We start from the raw sequence: 20,357 nt of genomic DNA on the forward strand, positions 1-20,357 counted from the left end.
AACAGGAAACACCCCTGTTTATTACATGTATTAGCTTGCTCTTACTGAATTTTCTACTTTTGTAATTGCATTTTTTGCATCGACTGACATATCATTTCTGATACATGTTTGCATTGTTTCTAATTTGACTGTACTATTTTACACTGCATAATCCACCTAGAGTCTCAATGAGAAAGGCAGGCTATAAAGTTAATTAATTCGTATAAACGTTTTCATAAGTCAGTTGACCCGGTAGCATACTTTCATTAATATCTTAGCTGATATCACACACCATCTTGTGGTGAAATGAGGTATCCCAATAATTTTCCGCAAGTACAAAGATCAGTCAGTACACATGAACACATGAAGCTGCCTTATACTGAATCAGACAATTGGTCCATCAGGTTCACTATTGTCTATTCAGACTGGCAGTGGCTTTCTAGGGTCTTAGTAACTGTATACAGTTAAAAGCTGCCTCATTTTCCCTCATATAATCTGCAACTATCTCTCCCCGTAATAAGTTTAGAAGAAGAGCATATACCATCTATAACCGTACACTACTATTTATGCAGCCTATTTATTATACTTATTAAAAACAAAAATAATATTCATAGTCCCCACCATTAAGGCTAGAAGCTTTTTAAAGAGCAAATATTGATGTTTAACTGGACTACTGCTTCTGGTATGATTCTTAATTTTGAATTAAATATAAAAAACACTTTTTTTCTGAGCCCAAATCTATTTGTAGAGGTGTTGATTCTCACAAAATCCTTCTTCAGCAAGGAACAAAAAAGAAGGAACATAATATAAATGAATGGGTCTACATAGGTTTAGATTAGAAAATAGGCTCCAGGAAATGGGCAAGGCCATTGCGGCTTATGGGTGTCAGGTAGTTCCCACTTTAAGACAGCAGCTGCTGGAAGGATTGGAAGATGGGTAAGCTGCAGACCTCATGCCAAGGATAGAAGTGAAGGGTCTGGAAAATCATGCAGATGCAGCCAAAGTAATTGTTATATATTTAGTAATTGTTATATAAAAAGGTAAAGGTCCCCTGTGCAAGCACCGGGTCATTACTGATCCATGGGGTGATATCACATCATGACGTTTATTAGCCAGACTATGTTTACAGGGTGGTTTACCATTGCCTTCCCCAGTCGTCTGTTGTTATACATTTATCATCAGCTCTTTGGTCTTATGGTAATTCCAAATGAGACTCTCCGCAAGCCACACAGTGAGAACCACTGGGTTAGACTTTATATTTACTTTGAACAGAATTGCGCTCTGTGTAAAATAAGCCCTCTCTAAACCCACTGAAATAAATAGGTTTAAGTTAATTTAACTACTTAGGACCAGGCTGTAAAAGAATAAGGATTATAAAAAGGCATCTACCTAGTAGTAACTACTGCATCTGGATACCATTTTTAGATATTTTTGGTATACAGAAGTTGCAGCACAAGAAATGATCACTTTCTTAGTGGAAAGAAAATCCTTATTTAAGACTCAGCACTGTAATGTATGTACAAATTGTAGTAGTGCACATATTTTACATAATCTAAAATGTACAAACCTCTGCTCAGGTATGAAGCTTACAGGGAGGGCTTACAGAGTTAATTACTACCTCTCAGAATACCATGCTGGGTTTTTGTAAGGATGCAATGGGATAACCCCAAGTATGTTGCTGTGGAGAATAAAAACAGGATTGATTACAAAGCCTGGCTCAGAGAATACTAGCTTTTAGCAAATTGCTTTCCTAGTGTAGATAGCATCACTCAAAGTAATTTCCCAGCACAGGCAGCCTCATACACTTGTACTTCACACTGATTAATCTGCAATAAACCATGTCCTAGTTCCAGATACAGGATCACTGTGATTAGAACTTTCACCACGTGAAGGGAAAGGCCTACTACTGTCTGAAACTTGGTGGCAAGAGGCCTAAAAATATAGAGGGCAAATCAGTACAGAACAGCCAGAATGTAAATGCACATAGCATAGTATTTTTTAATAAAATACATCCTACAGCATTAAAACAAATCAATATTTAGGGCTTTTCAGTTACCCCATTGCCTTTGTGCTTCCTAGAAACTGACAGACAAGAGTGTGCTTATGTTTTAGTAAGGATGTTGCCTGCACATTTCCCCTTACATCCACAAGCGCTAGAAACTTATTTTCCAGGAAAACTGAGCATCTAGGGATGATATTTAGCATACCCCTGATGGTGCTAGGCCCCAGAACACCCCCTCCCAGACATACTAGGGTTTTAATCATCCTGACTGGGAGCATAAATTAGTTATAGGTGTTAGGGAGTAATGATATCATAGCAAGAAATCTTAACTATAAAACCAGGCGCTCTAACCAATCAATCACTTAACCTAGAACAGTGGTGACAATTCTTAATGTACTGTAAATCTAGTGCAACTATAAGACTATTCTCTTTCACACTACACCACTTTAGTGCAGTCTTTAATCTACAGACAACACAAAACTGTGATTGTTTGCTTAGCTAATACTATCACATTCAATGGGCTCTACTTACAGGTAAGCACTTGCAAGATTGCAACCTGTGTTGTGTGTGTGTGTAAAGTGCCTTCAAGTCGCAGCCGACCTATGGCGACCCCTTTTTGGGGTTTTCATGGCAAGAGACTAACAGAGGTGGTTTGCCAGTGCCTTCCTCTGCACAGCAACCCTGGTATTCCTTGATGGTCTCCCATCCACATGCTAACCAGGGCTGACCCTGCTTAGCTTCTGAGATCTGACGAGATCAGGCTAGCCTGGGCCATCCAGGTCAGGGCAACCTGTGTTAGGCTTCAGTTTAACAAGGCAAGTAGGCCTCACCACAGCCAGGCCTTCATTGGGCAGCCTAGAACTAGCATGTGCTCTTGCTAATGCCACTTTGTAGTACCATTGTTGTGGGTGTGCCCCTCCCTAGAAAAGTTTTGAAGACTCCTTTTTAATAAAAAAAAGCTTACAATGCATTATGTTGCACCACATACAGGACATAAGCTACTACAGCCCTTTTATACCCAGATTCATAGATGGATACTTATAGTCCGAGTTTGGTGTCAGACTGTTAGGACTGTTTAAAACTTTATTGGCATGATACTGCTCAAGACCATCAAGTCAAATGAGCAGCTTCATTAAAGCATCAAAAGATGGATACTTATTACTACTACTGTGGCAGACCTTTTACCACTTTAGACCCCATTTGTGAGGATAAGTAAGACTGAACAATGGGCTTTTAATTTAGGCACTGCTGACTACACCTACACAGAAGACAAACAACAACAACAACCAAAGCACCCCTAAACTGAGGACAGCAACACGACTCACCAACAAATAAAACCTTTGCTGAGACTCACCTAGATAAGTAGTAGAAAAGGGCAAGAGTCCAGTAGCACCTTAAAGGCTAACAAAAATATTTTCTGGCAGGGTATGAGCTTTCGTGAGCCACAGCTCACTTCTTCAGATCCTATCTACTGGACTCTTGCCCTTTTCTACTCCTGCAGACAGACTAACACGGCTACCCACTGTGAATTATCACCTAGATAAGGTAAGACTGTTTAAAAAAAACAACACCAGCACCCCTCAACTAATTTATTTCCTGCCAATTGCTTAATTTTAACATAGGAGGACTTTATTTAAAAAAAAACACCCCACCTTCTCCTTTCCCTCCCCCCCTCGTTAAAAAGGCCAGCCCTCCAAAGGCCGTGGCCACCCCCTCCTCCCTTAAAAGGCAGAGAGCTCCTGCCCTGCGGCTCTCGACGCAACAAGCGCTGGGTGTGGCGAACCTTCCACTGATAATCGCCTCTGGGCGGGGTCTCGCCACCCATTGATTAAGGCCGTGGCGGGGACCGTTTGCTGGCCGCATTGGGGGGGCGGGTGATTTCTGGGGAGGGGTGGGAAGTTTGGTGAGTTACTTTTATTTTGTTTTATTATTATTATTATTTTAAAGCCACGCAGTTTAAAACCAGTTTTTAGGCGACTAGGCGCAGCCTAAAGCGTGGCAAGATGGTAAGTGGCCAACATGGAAACCTAATATTTTAGGATTGGGGGAGGGGATGGTGTGTGTGTGTGGTTTCACTACCAGACTTAATTCTGGGGAGGTTTTTTATTATTTAGGGTGTGAATGAACAATGTGGGGGGGCGGATGATGAGGTTTGGGTTTTCTTTTTGTAAAGGGAACAGGTGAGGGACGGTGCCGAGTGGCTCGTGGAAATGAAATCGGGGTGGGGGAAAAATCGATTTTTGAAGCCCCCCCCCCTCCCGAACGAAATTCGATAGAAAGACTAGTTGGCTGGTGGGAGGGGGGGAGAGTTGGGCCGCGCCAGAGCGGGCGGTTGATCGGCCCTAGAAAGCTCTTCGCGATCCGACGGCGACGCGGACTGGAGGGAAAAGGCGGGAAGTGGTGACTGCGACTCCGCCGGTGCTCCTCCGCGCAGAGGTTGAGGCGTCGAGGAAGGCCCCGGCCGCCGTGGCTTGGCCCGAACCTCTCGGGATTCCGCGGTGTGTGTGTGTGGGGGGGGGACTTTTTTTTTGTCGCGCGGCAACGGAACGAACGGTGGCTCGGGGAGGAAACGCCGGCAGCGTGTGGGGCCGACCCCTTCCTCGCGTGGGGGTCGTTTTTTTCCTCCCCGCCGCCAGCAAAACAGGCTACTTAGGAGCCGGGTGCGTTTGTCCCCCACAGAGCCGTGTTGGAAACTCGGCCCTTTCGAGGACGGTGTCACTTTTGCCCCCCGCGATATTCCAACCGTTCTTGGGTCCATTTAAAGGCTATTCTTTGATTTAATCTTTATATATCCTTCGTGCTGTGGTTATATTGAGGTGGCTGATTGATTACATTTGACCAAGATAAGACACCTATACATTAATTAAATAATATGAGGATTAATTTTGTTAGCAAAAGTATATAAAATTTATTTTTAGATGGGAGTGAGGGGGAAGTCATTATAGGTTTTAATTACTATTGTTGATAGTTTGATATTTTATTTTTAAGGAATAGAGGATGATGTATATGTCAATATTCTATATGAAGAAAATAATTTTAATTTTTTTTAAAAAAAGATATTCCAACAGTTCTTGGGTCCATTTAAAGGCTATTCTTTGATTTAATCTTTATATAGCCTTTGTACTGTGGTTATATTGAGGTGGCTGATTACATTTTACCAAGATAAGATACCTATACATTAATTAAATAATATGAGGATTAATTTTGTTAGCCAAAGTATATAAAATTTATTTTTAGATGGAAGGGAGTGAGGGGGAAGTCATTATAAGTTTTAATTACTATTGTTGATAGTTTGAGATTACTTTTATTAATTTTTAGGAATAGAGGATGATGTATATGTCGATATTCTATATGAAGAAAATAATATAAATAAATGAATAAATAAAAGATATTCCAACAGTTCTGAGTAGCTCGAAGTCAGTGGATTTAGGAGATCTTCGGGGTGGGGGGGAATTGATCTGTAGGTCACGATGAGTCACTTGATCCGTGAGCGTGTATAAAATAACGTCGGGAGATCGGGGTTCCCAAGGTAGAAACAGAAATTTGTGAGGAAACGGTATTGCAACCCTCTTAAGTGAATCTGAATCAGATAGCCTTTATTGGCATCATATTGATGGTCGCTCTTAAGTGTCTTTTCCCTGAGGCTGACCGTGGCCTTCGTAGCTTGCTGGAGGCACAGATTTAAAGCGGTATTATTCACTTGACTGTGGCTTTTTATTTTAAAACGTCGCCTCTCCCTCTCTGGGGGTTACCGCACTTTGTATTCCCAGCGATGTATTAAGAGTTTGAAAATGTTGTAAAAAGGCATCACTTTAAAAGGGTTTTTTGGATACCACGGCTTATAAATGGTTGGAAGGGGCCAAACAAAGTGCGAACAGTATTTTTTATAACGTTTTCAAACTCTTAATACAAGTGCGGTAACCTCTCTCTGCCACCACCACTGCTTTTCCACTTCGACGTGGATAGGAAAGAGTCCTTCGCAACCTTTCCCCCTCTTGTGTCGGCCTCCCCAACGCTGTTTTTACTCTTTTAGGAAAAGGCTATTTCCACATGAAGAAAGATGGACAAGTGGGTTAAAAAGTATAAACTTGCCGCTGTAAAAACCATATGGATTAACTAAGAATCTGTGAACTGTTCTATTCAGGCTGTTAAAAATCAGGATCCTAAAGTCTCAAGACCTTATAGCAGTTATTCTTAGGGGCATGGTGTTACTTTAGAGCCTTGATGTTGGGATGCAGTGAAAGATCGCTGTTGAGGATATAGCTTTTTTTTGTTTTTGTTTTTTAAAGCCTTATGTTAAGGGTAAGATGTGCACCTTGGCCTCTGATGCAACCTGCATATCTTAAAATAAAAAGCTTGCCGAGGTCGATGGTGGGGATCCTCATGTTTTAATATGTATGTTAGCATAGAAAATGAGTATTTGATTTAATTCTGTGTAAGCAGCATTAGCATGAGTTAAAAATGCAGTTGGTACCTTTTCTACCACTTGTGCTACAAGGATGAAAATGATTTTGGAGGGAGAGCGTGGCTTTTTATACCTAATGGTAAAAAATGTGTTTTGCAGTCTGTTGCAAATCAAGACACACAGAGTACAGGCATTTCCAGGGATGAAAGTGTTCAGTTGCCTGCAACAAGCCAAGGTTATGTTTTACCTGAAGGGAAAATCATGCCAAATACAATTTTTGTAGGAGGAATAGATATACGGGTATGTATATGATTCATAGTGTGATGTGTTGTAGGGTTCTATATTGGGTTTATTTGGATTTGTAACCTGTACTATTCTGAAGGCAGAATTTTTTTTACAATAAAAAGGCTTCTCCTTCCTACATACAGTCTGAATTAACTTGAGTTTCCCCATAACTGTCTTATACAAGGAAAGAAATAGTGACACTCAAATAGTGATACTTTAAAAATCCCTTCAGAATGTCCATATTATTCTAATATAACAAGATAAAAATCTAATTTCAGTGAGACTGATTTACTGGGGGAAATGTTTTTAATATGCTAATAATAAGAGAATTCGTTTTTTTAAAAATACTGTAAATATAAACAGCCAGTTTTTCACTCAGTAAACCTGCTAACCTGGTCTGTCAATACACTTACCAAGGTGCCGGTTCCTGTGAATGGAAGTGCCTTTATTAACTGTTCCTTATCTAATGGACCTGAGGTTACTTTCTAGAGTCTGGCTCAAACCATTTGTTGACGCAGTTAATAGATTTTGATGTAATTTATTAAGACAAGGGTAGGCAACTTTTCTAGCCCAAGGGCCAAAAAACCGGCAATGTCTACTCCTGAAAGTGATGGTGTGCCAGAAAACAAAAGGGAAGGGAGAGTTCAACCCCAGTGTTGCCTTCAGCAACTGGGGGTGGTTGCCTTGGTCCCTTGGGTAGGGTAGTCCTGAGTGCTGTGGTGTCCTATTGTCCCCCATATGTGCTGGGGATAGCCAACCCCTGCCATAGTTCCTTCTCTTGAAATTTTTTAACCAGTTGTTGAACTTGCATAGTTTTAACTCTGTTGTAATACATGGAGAAAAACTTAAATTCTGGTTGTCTACCAAAACAACAGAAATCAATCTGTCCTAGGCGTAGGAGGGTAGATTAATTGGTAGGGGTTTTTTTTCTCAGAAAGCAGGGGTTGTTAAATTAATGACATTTTAATGGAGCCCACTTTCGTATTGTATTAATCTTACCCTAGATGGATGAGACGGAAATTCGCAACTTCTTTGCTCGATATGGCACTGTTAAAGAAGTGAAAATAATCACGGATCGAACTGGTGTGTCCAAGGGGTGAGTAGAATGCTGGCTTAAGCTATCACTGTTTTGTTTTTTGTTAAGACCAACCAAATTAGCATAATGTAATATGCAGGTTTTTTATTTCTCCACAACCCTTCACCAAGCATAGGGGATTTTTTGTCTTTTACTATGGATCACAGTGGTTACTTGGGATTTTTGATAAAATGTGATTGATGCAAGGAGTTGATTGATACGCCAGTGTAACATATTAGTAGTTATAGTATCCTCATTTGCAGTCGGTTGGAAGACAGCCCTGTACAACAGAATATTAACTGCTTTTAGGGATATAATAGTAATAGAGGCCAACTGTTCTTGAACCAGGAAATCAAACTGCTATCTCTCAGGCTTGAGATACTCTTCTATCTGCAATAAAGGAATACCAGATTTTATGTACTTAAAGATATTTGCACTTTTAAAAAAATTCCTGGCATGACTTGCAACAATAAAAGAATAAAAGTTATATAGTATTAAGATCTAAAAGAAAATTAGATGTGAAGTGTAGTCACAAGCATGGCTTTCTTTTTTAGCCTGAAAACTTGATTTTGTAATCCAGTAGACTATCAGTGTGTTCAAGTTAATGTTCTTATTTTTTGTTCCTCTTATCCCTGCCTTCTCTACTACTTTAAAATATACACATATACCAGTCAGACACTGCATTTAGTTTTTCTTACACATTCCTGATGTGCTATTTAGACTTGAGCTGCCAATTTATGGTTAAAGGATCATGTTTAATCCAATTCTTTTGCATAGTTCAAACATTGGTCAGCTTGCACACTCAGAAGGCATGATATCTTGGTGCTAGAGCTGGAACTGAGGCCACACCATTAGTCTTTTAAAGTTGGATGGCTTCCTCATAGACAGAAGTGCTCCAGAAGTTAAGGTAACTGAGCGTAAATTCTGAGCTTTTTCTTGATTGTTCTTCTAATAGATCTAGGTAGGTATAAGCATGTGTCTAAGCTGGTCCTACAAGTACCTATTTGTTGGTAAGTTCTCACTAAACTGGTGATTGCTGCTTTTTGGAGATGGCTGTTCTAGTTTAGGGTAGATATAACACGTGTCTATCTGTAGAAATTTAAACTTCGTGTTCACTGATAAGAAAATTCAGTGCTGTTACTACAAATTTTCTTTAATACAAACTGATGCTTCATTTGGTAACATCATGCTGCTTTTATCTGTCAGCTTCTATGAAACAATATACGGTGAAGTCTATTGAGAACTAATGGCTGAAAGTTAAAGCTTGGATAAGTTCAAATTAACATGTATCACATTGCTGGACCTCAGTTTTATGTGTAACTGTTTATTGTTGTGTGAACTTCCCTGAGTTACTGGTGTGGCTAAAAAGGTGGGATATGCATGCATATAAATACCTATTCTAAGACTTGAAGGAGAAATAAGAGCGGTAACTATTGGAAATTTTTATTTATTCTGTATCTTTAACTTGCAATTTATAAGCTGCCTTGGATCACAAGGAAAGGCAGCATAGAAATATGTCAGCAAAACATTCAAATAAGTAAAAAGATTAAAAAGTAAAATTACAGATTAAAAGATTGAGGCAAGTAATTGGGATGGTATCACTGTTATAATAAACTTAACATTGTGCATGCACACACAACCCAACCTGCCAAAAGCTTAGGAACATGCACAGTCATCTTGGAACTAGAATGACTTCTTTGAGAAGGAATTCTACAATGATGTGCCCACCTTCTCTTGAAGCAACTCTTATCCAATGGCAAGCTCATATAGGAGTAGATGATATCCTGGTTCCAATATACTGGTTTCAGGCAAATAACTATCTTAGTTAACTAGCAGTTTCTGTTGTGCCTAGAATCATATAGTGAAGATACTACCAATCTGATGAGACTTTTTGTATCTTCATCAGAAAGCATGCTGCTGCATACCAATTAAAGGTTCCAAATGAAGGCAGGCCCATGAAGGTCATATTGCAGTAACATAGAACCTGGGTAAAGATGCGATGTGCTGCATCACCATATGTGGGCACAGATCTGAAAGTACCTTCAAGTTGCAAACCTGTTCTTTTAAAGGCAATATGATCCTGTCCAGCAGTCATCTATCCCTGATCAGCCGTATCAGTCAACAGCATTTCAGTCTAGTCTGGATAAAATCTCATTTGGTCTGCATTTTGATGTCTATGTGCATAGATACTTTCAGTATGTAAAGGAAACAACTCGTAGTACTAATTCTTTAAAATGCTGAACTTAACTTTACCTTTACAGGTATGGATTTGTATCTTTTTTGGACAACGTCGATGTACAAAAAATTGTGGAAGTAAGTTAATTTTATGTGTAGTGATGACATCCAATTTTAAATTCAGTTGCTGTTTTGCATGGGAAATGCAAGACGAGTTCAGCTACATAAGCCTTGGATAAAGCATTGCATTAGAGTAGGGGCTTCTCGGGTAAATAGTTAATAGATAAGACACAGGTTGACTGACATCTTTCCTACAACAAGTGCTTAATTGCTATGCTTACTGAAACAAGTCTTCAGTTATCAGATCCTTCTGTTTTCTTGACTTGTGCTTAGGCTGCTACCTGGTAAAGTGATCAGTCAGGAGAGCCGGCGTGGTGTAGTGGTTTGGAGCGGTGGAGTCTGATCTGGAGAACCGGGTTTGATTTCGGTCTCCTCCACATGAGCAGCGGAGGCTAATCTGGTGAACTGGATTTGTTTCCTCACTCCTCCACACTGCTGAGGAGGCCAGCTGGGTGACCTTGGGCAAGTTACAGTTCTGTTAGAGCTCTCTCAGCCCCATGTATCTCACAGGGTGTCTGTTGTGGGGAGAGAAAGGTGATTGTAAGCCGGTTCGAGGGTCCCTTAAGTGGTAGAGAAAGTTGGCATATGAAAACCAACTCTTCTCCTTCATAGCTTGTCTGGCTGTGTAGACGTTTTTATCAAATATCAAGGAAGTAAATCTCAGACCAGTACATCTGAAAAGATGATTAGTTGATACATGTAGATCACCCCTGAACAAGGCTTGTGAATACATCTAGCAGAGATAATTGTCCTGGGGGCAAGACTCCTGAGTAAGCGTGTATTTGTTAGATCAGACAAATCAAGGCTTTTTTTCCTGCTGAAGGATTGTTTTTTGGAAAAAATGTTGGGTAATTTATGTTATTGTTTTAAGAGTACCAATTTGAGATTTTGTGACTTGTATCCTTACACTGATGCTGACTTTTGGGGGCGGGGGCTAAATTGGTAATGGCTTAATTCCGTAATTTTCTTAATACTCTTAAAGATACTTGGCCTTAACAGAAAATAACTAATGGATAACATGTTAACAGGAGTTACAAGTGGCTTCAAAAGCAATTTCAGGTAGCTGTGGCAGATAATGGTGGCAGTAAAGGGCTGTAGCTTGCTGGTACTTTAAACTCCATCAGTAAAAAAAATAAATATTAGTCATATAAACAGACTTGCTCATGCATGCTTCTCTTCCAGTCGCAAATAAATTTCCATGGGAAGAAACTCAAGCTAGGACCTGCAATAAGAAAACACCCGAATTTATGTACGTACTGTTACTTTTGATAGCCTCTAAAAATGTATTCACAGTATTACGTTTTGTACCCTAAGCTTACCTTTAAAACCAAATACTTTAAACTTTGAGAAAGGTGTGTAGTCTGATAACATCTATTAGTGCTAGCTAAAGCTTCTATAAAAGTAGGAATATTTTTCTGGGCTGGGACTAATGATTTGGAGTAAAGTAGCTTCAAGGTTATATTTTGAAAACATAAAAAGTTTGTCAACTGTTTTTATCTCCCAAGGTGCTTATCATGTGCAGTCTAGGCCAGTACTTATTAATTCACCCACACCTCAGTTCCACAGTCTTTGGAGTAACCAAGAGACATATATGCAGCCTCCAGCTGTGATGAGCCCTATCACACAATATGTTCAGGTAAGGCTTTTCTGTTGGGAGAGGTTGGCGCTTCTCAAAAGCATTATGTAGTTAAATGATACGTTTGTTATTGTAGATGCTTACATTAAATGACGGTCAGTTGGATTGGAAGTTTCAGTTGCTTATATCACCTGGCTGGAGCTGTGTAACCTGTGATGCCTTTTACTGCTTTCTCCTTTGAATAAATGGACAGATGTAGTTCTAAGAAGCACTGTTATGCAGAAATCGGGGGTGAATGTATATTGGGACTTCTTACTTCTGTCCTGGCTTACTCTAAATGCTCAGAATGTGTTTAGTTCAGGATTATACAATAGATGTAAATTTCAAGTCCGACAACACAACTATAGGAAAGTCAGCAGGAGTATTCGCTATTCCTTATTCCTTGGAGGTCTCCCATCCAAGTACTTGCCAGGGTTGAGGATGAGAGTGTGCGACTGACTCAAGGTCACCCAGCAAGTTTCCATGGCAGAGTGGGGATTCAAACCTGGGTTTCCCAGATCCTAGTCAGACACCTTAACCACTATACTTACCTATACTGAACTTCATTTGGCACATTGTTGCCCACTCACCCACTTGAAGAAGGAGGGTTGGTTTTTATATGCCGACTTTCTCTATCACTTAAGGAAGAATCAAACCAACTTACAATCACCTTCCCTCCCCCTCCCCACAACAGATACCCTGTGAGGTAAGTGGGGCTGAGAGAGTGTGACTAGCCCAAGGTCACCCAGCTGGCTTCGTGTGTAGGAGCGGGGAAACCAACTCGTTTCTTCAGATTAGTGTCCGCTGCTCATGTGGAAAAGTGGAAAATCAAACCTGGTTCTCCAGATCACAGTCCACTGCTCCAAACCGCCACTGTTAACCACTATACCATGCTGGCTCAGTTTTCAGCTATTCAGTTGGACTTGGTTTTAACCATCCTGAATAATTTTGTGACATCTGCAGTCTTGGCCACTACATTGTTTGCCCCCAGTGCCCCCAGTTCCAGATAATTTATGAACAATTGATGCTTGACTTAAGGTCATTACTAGCTGCTACTTTACCTTATTTCTCCTGTTTCCTAATAACTAAAGTCTTTATTATTTAGATGGATGCGAAACTTCATTAAACAACCAGCAGTAGGGAAAGGGAAGTAATATTTGATAGATGTAGGTGTGCCCCATATGTATGAATAGGGCTGCAGCTTGTTTGAATGCTTTTTTCCCAATTAGCTACTCTTCCAGAGCGAGTAATGATTCCTTGTGGGCAAGTGTGTTGCTGTATGTAGGCTTCATGCTGCAATGTAATGACAGAATGGGGCAGGGGAGTTAAAATACATCAGACCTTTTTGTTTGTAAGATGGAGGTGAAATCTGGTAGTGCGTCTCATTGCTTCATAAATTTTTTCACTAATTTTAATTTCTGTGTCCGAGGAGGCAGCGTGGGTGCGCTGCTCTTAGATGCTGTGGTAATCCCCCCCCCCCCCCGGAATGGGTTGCCCATCTAGCTTTCCTCTCCAGAGATTGTTTGGTATAAGCATATTGCTTTGAATCCGCTATAACAAAATCCGTTTCTTTGAGCTCATGAACTGACTTCATACAAATGTTCTTTTAGCGTGTGGTTCAATATGCTGTACACTCAGTTGTGGGCACTATTTCACTTTTCATCGCATTTCTATGCCAAATTTGATTTATGTGAATTTTAGACACAGTTGTAGATATTGGCATGTGAGCACAGTACCTTGCAAGCAACAATGTTGTGTTTGCTAGTTTTCAAAAGCTTTAATGGTTGAAATTGTGGGAGAAGCTTGTCAAACAGTAGCTTTTTCTTTTTAACTTTCAGGCATATCCTTATGGCTCACCAACTTTATTAATTCAACAGCAGGTTCCTGTAGGATACCAGCCAACTTACAATTACCAGGTTTGTATGAAGATATTTTACTTCTGTAGTACATTTTATCCCATTCTTCCTCCAAGGAGCTCAAGATGGTATGCATGTTTCCCACACCCCTATTTTATTACTACAACTATGTGAGGAAGGTTTAGGCTAGTAGAGAGTGGCTGTCCTAGGATCATCCAGCAAGGTTCATAGCAGAAAGGGATTAACTCCAGGTCCCCTAGGTCCTAGTTTGACACTACAGCTGCTGCACCACACTGGCCTCTAAATGCAGAAGCTAAGCTTAAAATTAGAGACTAGCCTTAACTGCAGTTCAAAAATGTACTTTGTAGCTGTCGGCACCCATGAATAAACTCAAGACTTGTATATTCATGTCTGTTAGTATAATGAGCAAGAGAAAATTGTCCCAGTGCTTTGTTGACTTTATGGTTTTATAATGTGATTGAACTTAGTAGTTCACTGCTGGTGAGGTTTATCTATGGGGCATGCTAAAATGCAGGGGCATGCTAAATCCAACTTTCATAGTGCTATTTGGATTATAGTACTTGATCTGTTAATTGTTCCCTTTTTCACTTTAGAGGTGATTATAGCCATGTTATATTAAATAAATTCTGTTCCTGGTGTTCTTTGTTGTATTAATGGTCTTTTAAAACTGCATTCAATTTTAAAACTGCATTCAATTTTTATGGAAACAGCTTCTTCATACATGCATTATTTTGAATCTGATTAGCATTTTAAGTTATTTGAATATTTTTTTACTGGAAGTTGCTACATGTTAACTTTCAACTTGGGTTTTTAAGGTTCCACCCCAGTGGCCTCCTGGAGAGCCAAGAAATTACATCATGCCTCCGGTAAGAGGACTGCGTTGACATATATAAGCTTAATTGCCATTCTAAACTGGTGTTTAGAGTTCATGTGCTAAAGTACTGCCCAAATAGTGATTTCGTAAAGTTAAAATACTTTCTGACTGGAATGTAGAACTGTGCTGGAAAATGGCAGGAGACAGAGTGAATGCTGCTGCTGAAATGAAGGAGCGTGTGCCCAAAACAGCTCCAAAACAATCAACTTGGAAATCCATAAGGATAAGCTGGTTCAGAAAAAAGGCTAGGCTGGGCTTGGGGAAAGACTGAGAAACCTTTTAAAGGTAGAAATGCACACCCTGGTATGCTAGAAAGTAAATAGTTTCTTTTATTGGAAAATGCACTTAGTTGCATTGATGTGCAAGTAGTAGCCTTGCATCCTTGTCCTTATTGCTTGTCTCTGAGCAATACTAACTTCTAATTTCCCCCACTTTCCTACCCATAAGTAGGTTGCTGGTTCTGGCTAAGTAGTTCTTTGGTCCTTGGTCAGGTACTAGAAACACATAGCTTGCTGCCACTTCACTGTTAGGCTCCTGTCTGTTTCACCAGAGCCAGCCCTCATTGGCTTTTTTGCTGTCATGGACCTTGTTTTGGTTCCAGTGAACTTGGTACATTGGGGTCAGCCTTGAACCGACATACTTCCAGTGCCTAGGACCTGTCTTAACTAAGATGAGAAAGCTTATTTAGAATGAGACCTTAACGCATATGGGAAGGAAAAGGCATTTGCTGCTTTTTGTTCCGTATAATTGTTCCATCTGAAGTTGCTGTGAGCTGTCTACTTTTAGAAGGAAGGTGGTATGGGAAGCTCTAGTTCACTCTCCTCCTGTAGGCCCCCTGGCTGGCATTGATAGCAGTCATTCAAGAAAACTGGGAACCCCAGCCATATCTTCATAGTAGTCTAAACGACATGTCTGTGTTCTCATTTCTTCCAGGACACTGATTTTAATTATTAAACTTTTATATGGAAAATGTGATAATCCATGGAAGGGATCCCCAACGTGGTACCATTCCCTGGTTCCTATCAAGTGTTTTTAGAAAGTGGGTGGGGCCATGTGGGGTTTTTGCCTAGCAAGGTGTCTGATTGGCTGTTCAGATTGTGCAACCATAGCACAAGAATCTTCCCTGTGACTGAAGGTAAGCTGCGGTAGCCATTTTGTGTCTGTGCCCACCATGCAGAATTTCAAAGGTGCCTGCAGGCTCAAAAGGTTGGAGACCCTGATCCAGGGCCATCTTTAACTTTTGAATCCAGGTGCTCCCCCCACCCCATTCCAGTCCTTCCTGCTTTATAGTAACCAAGCTCTCACACAGCTCCAGTTCCTATAAAATGAGAATCAAGAGAGAGTGGAGGTTAAAGTGGCTGGCTGTCCCACACACCAAAATGGACTTCCTCAGTCTTGAGAGTACCAGTAGGCAGCATAGAAATACATTTTGGGGTTCACACGTGGTCTGACTTAAAATGGGTCTGTGAGTGATTGATGTATAAGGGGCAGATAAGTGCTAGAGATGCAAGAGGGGCATGTAAGTGGCATTCTGTCCTTAAGACTTCTGGAAAGCCTAATTAGATATTCTCGGAGCGGATGTGGTATGGAAATATAGAAAAATGAAATGACTGATATCAGTTCAGTTTATTGATACAGCGGTTGCCAGCAAAAGAGAACAAACATACCTTAAATACACTATAAATAGAAAACAAGCAATTATTAAAAACACAGATAAAATATTCTCTCCCTAAAAAAATGGCCAAAATTATTAATAATTTAGGATTTAAAATTATTGACTCTACCCACCTTTTCTGAGCGACTTTTAATCACTACAGAACAGAATTTAGCTACTTGTAAGAATCTATTACGATCTCCTTCCCACAAGAGGTATTTCAATTTCTCTACCTCTGAGCTTAAATCTGTTGTATTAATAAGTGGGAAAATCAATTTCTGGCGCATTTCCTCAAAAGACACATCTAAATAAAATGTGACCTACATTCTCTATTTCTCCTGTCTTACAAGGGCATCCCCACTCCGATTTTGCTACCTTCCTAATTTTTCCATTTATAATTGCTGACGGTAACGCCGAGCCTCTCGCCAGGGTTAAGGCTCTTCTTTGCTTGTTTGACTCTATAAAAGACAAGTATTCTGTCGGTGCTAGGATGAGTCTATATCTAACTGGAGCCCACTAGACCTGAGTACTCAAATGCTCTGTCTCTATATCAGAGACCCTTTGTCTAACTATTGGCCTTGCCTGCTCTCTATTAAGCTCTAACAAGAACTGCAGGGAAAGACTGAGGCGCTCCAATTTTTAGGTAATCTGCTTCCACCATTTTGATTTATAATTATCTGAAATAAGCAGTGGCAGGAATTCTTCTGAGGCCTCATGAGCCTTTAACCAAAGAGAAATTGAGGCTAGCGTAATTCTAGCCTCAGTCTTTAACATGCCCGTCTCCAGGCGAATCCAGGAGTTTGAATCCAGACGAGGGACTTGTAAAACTGCCCTAAGAAATTTCAACTGAACCCTTTCCAATGGCACATAACTAGATTTAGTCGAGCCTAAAACTGTACCGTATAGCATTTGACTAAGTGATTTGGCCTGAACTAGTTTTAAAGACTGGTATAATTATACAACTTGTACATCTTTGTAATACAATTTTGATTGCTCTTTGTTGCTAGCTTGTATGTACTATCTTCAGGATGCTTTGTTCTGCTTCTGGGATGGATAATATCTGTTCGCACTTACTTCATATTTTGTACAGGCTTATACCACTGTTAATTATGGTGGTGAAATGGATCCTGGACTTGACCAAGCAGAATATTCTATGGCTGATGTAACACAATCATGTGCAAACAGTCCACAAAAGGTACACATAACTTCTTCTGAGGTTCTGTTTCTATTAAAACTTCATAAGATGCCTGTTTTTTGGTATGGGGTAAAAAAGTACAGGATGGAAGATTAGAGTGTGGAAGAAGCAATGTATGTATTGCTCTTCTTCTGTATTGGGGTATTCATGGTCATTGGTGAATGTGTTTCTAATGTTGGAAGTCTCAGGTTAGATGAGAGCTCTGCAGTACTGGTACTGACTTCCTACTATACAAGGAAGTTTCCATGTCTTTAAGTAGATGAGAAGTGACCATAGTATTCTACCAAAAAAATCTGGCTGCACAGAAAACTAGCCTTCTGTGAACTATGGCAGGAAGCTTTGGAGAAGCTTTTTTTTAAAAGAGAAGTTCTTATTTGAAGTTGTTGCAGCAAGCAGGGCAACTCTGCATCAATGAACAAACTTTAGAGGATGTAGAATTATAAGACTGAATATTTACCAGGAAATCTCAAAGCCTGGGAACATATCCTTCATGCGACTCTGTCTTGGAGACCTATTTTCCTGGGAATCCTGAAACTGCAGGCTGCATACATTTGGTGTGTGCGTATTCACGGAAGATAGGTTGTTTCTTGTATTCTCTCCCCATTTGCCATATATTGAACTGAGAACTCTGGCATTGCAGATCATTTGTATCTCAAAGTAAATCATGGAAGAAGCTGCCTTCTTTGTGGCCCAGCTTATACATGTTAAGTAAAAGGTTTGTTGCTGCTGTAAGGCATTTTTTGTTTCTGTATGATGGATACAGCAACCAGGGAAAAACAAAAGGATTTTCATGGGAGTTCTGTATTTATTAGAAGGCAAAGTGATATTGAAGGTTAGAGTAAGGCTCATGGATACTTACAAGAAAACTTCAGAGGCTGCTACTTGAACATTGGCTTACTCTATTAGCTACTATAACAACCACATTATAAGTGAAGAACTGTTGTGGAAGAAATTTTTACAACAGTATTACTGAATGTTGGTTTCCTGCCAAAATGGCTGTTGGTTTCCATAATAACTAAAGATATTAGTAGATACCATACTCTTGCAGTAAAGGTCTTTTGTAGCACATGTAGTGTAGGTGATTGACCATAAGCTAACAAAACTTAAATATTTTAGAAATCTGTGGACCGAAGCATACAGACAGTGGTATCTTGTCTGTGTAATCCAGACAACCGTCTGAGGAACAATATTGTAACACAGGAAGACTACCTTAAGGTAGGAATAAGACTGCAAGCTCTTAGGACCTAGGTAATAGTGACAGCACAATTGGGACCACATAAGTTTCTAACTAGCCCACCTCAAGCAGGTTTGAAGAGGTGGTATGAAAATTTTCTAAATAACAATCTATTGACAATTAACAGCAAGAATACTTGCTGAGACCTGAAATATCACTATTATATCAATTCCAAAGATGGTAATGAGGGTAATAAAGACAGCGCAGCAAGGATGGTGACAATGCATACTATGCACGGATCCTTTTATATCCTTATGGTTGTACTATAATTTGGTAATTCAAATGCTGATGGCACTGAGTGCAGCTGTTGGGATGATAGCTACAATCAGGTTCATGTGTCATATCAAGCCTCACCAGAGATTGTACCAGTGAATTACAGGTCTACCTAAAACATTTCAAACCACTGTGTGAAGGAGGAACTTGCTCATTCTCCACCAATGGGGAGTTGTATATGGTTCCCGTTATATAATTTCTTCATTTGCGCAAGTTACACGTGCAACCTTTATAACTCTTATAAGCATGCAAAGTTGTCTTGATTTGGGTTGCCCTGAAACCAAAGGTTAACTTCTAGGCATTGATATGAGGAGAAAAAACATTTAAGTGTTGATGTGGTTTCATTTTAATATTTTCTTCTAGGAGAAGAGGGCGCATCACTTCAGAAGAAGCCGAGCTGTACTTAAAAGTGTTTGACTTAATGATACTTTCGCAGAAGACCTGAAGTATTACTGTGATACCTGTCATCTGGTGTAATTCCAACCTGGAAGTCATAGCAAACAGAAAATGCGTGACAATTATGTAGCCTTATTAGCAAAAGTTGCTTCAGGTTGAAGTTTGTTTGAAGTTGTAAGTTATCTATTTCTAGATGTAGGTTTTATCTAGTTGAGATGTTTGTGTTCTCTTTCTAAACAATTTCTAATAGTTGGGAGTTCATCCTGTTGCATTGTGTTTATATTTAAAGTAATGTTTTACTGCTTGTTGGCACTTAACTGTTTCCTACATTTTAACTTTTTACTAATCTGACTCCTACTAACTACTAAGAGTTCATGCTGGAGGTGGTTGTTTTAAAACTACTTGAATCAGTGGAATAGACATCCGTTGCACCTCAGTATAGTGCCTTCAGTACATACTTGGTACATTTGCCAATTCAATCAGTGGGGACTTCATTCAGTAATGGTTTCTTGGTGGACTTGAGAGTTGGATCTAGTGATCTGTTGGTGCAAAGATTGTGAACCCTGTGTTTCCTTTCCCTCCCCTTAGTCCTTTGATGGGCAGTTGATTCCAAGGCAAGATGCAGGTGGGTGAATAAGCTGCATGGGTTGAGGCTGCGGTGTATGTCTGGGGTGAAACTATCCTTGACACCTTATTCCTCCTGTTGTGGCCCCTGACCCTCTAATCCACATGTGTTCCATGAATCAACTTTCTTATGGTGGGGAGGGGACACAGGCAAGAGCTGAGAGCACCGGTACCTCCCACTTACAGATGACTTGATTGAACCCTTTGTTGAAGCATACACAATCACTTTTTGAGATCTGATTAATAAAAGTGTACTCAAGGATGTAACTAGCAGTATTAATTGTACTTGGTGAGTTGCACTTTTTAAAATATTGAACCAACTAAAATAATACCTGTGTCTTAATTGTGGAGTATTACATGTGATCTCTTATGTGTCTTTTGTTTAAATTGGTCAACTTTAAATCAAAGAACTCAGAAGAAACTGTTTAATTATGTGGACTTTAGTTTTGTATCAGTAGAATTCAAAACAAAAAACCAAAAAAAATAAACTTTATTTTGAAGTGGGTTTTCTCCCCATACTGGATATTAATTAGTGTTTCTGGTGGTCCAGAAAGTAGATACAACATGTAGAAAA

General features: G+C 39.8%; 1 protein-coding gene across 1 annotated transcript; it reads left to right on the forward strand.

Moving 5' to 3' along the window:
- Window positions 1-6,545: 6,545 nt before the first annotated feature.
- Window positions 6,546-19,231, forward strand: DAZL (deleted in azoospermia like). Its single transcript, XM_056857699.1, has 10 exons — window positions 6,546-6,686; window positions 7,676-7,767; window positions 10,008-10,059; window positions 11,224-11,290; window positions 11,547-11,677; window positions 13,495-13,572; window positions 14,349-14,399; window positions 17,152-17,256; window positions 18,373-18,471; window positions 19,127-19,231. Exons 1-10 carry the CDS (start codon window positions 6,648-6,650, stop codon window positions 19,178-19,180), a joined length of 768 nt encoding a protein of 255 aa, XP_056713677.1. The 5' UTR covers window positions 6,546-6,647; the 3' UTR covers window positions 19,181-19,231.
- The last annotated feature ends 1,126 nt before the right edge of the window (window positions 19,232-20,357 follow it).

The sequence above is a fragment of the Euleptes europaea genome, chromosome 11 (genome assembly GCF_029931775.1).
Source record: "Euleptes europaea isolate rEulEur1 chromosome 11, rEulEur1.hap1, whole genome shotgun sequence".
Classification (NCBI taxonomy): domain Eukaryota; kingdom Metazoa; phylum Chordata; class Lepidosauria; order Squamata; family Sphaerodactylidae; genus Euleptes; species Euleptes europaea.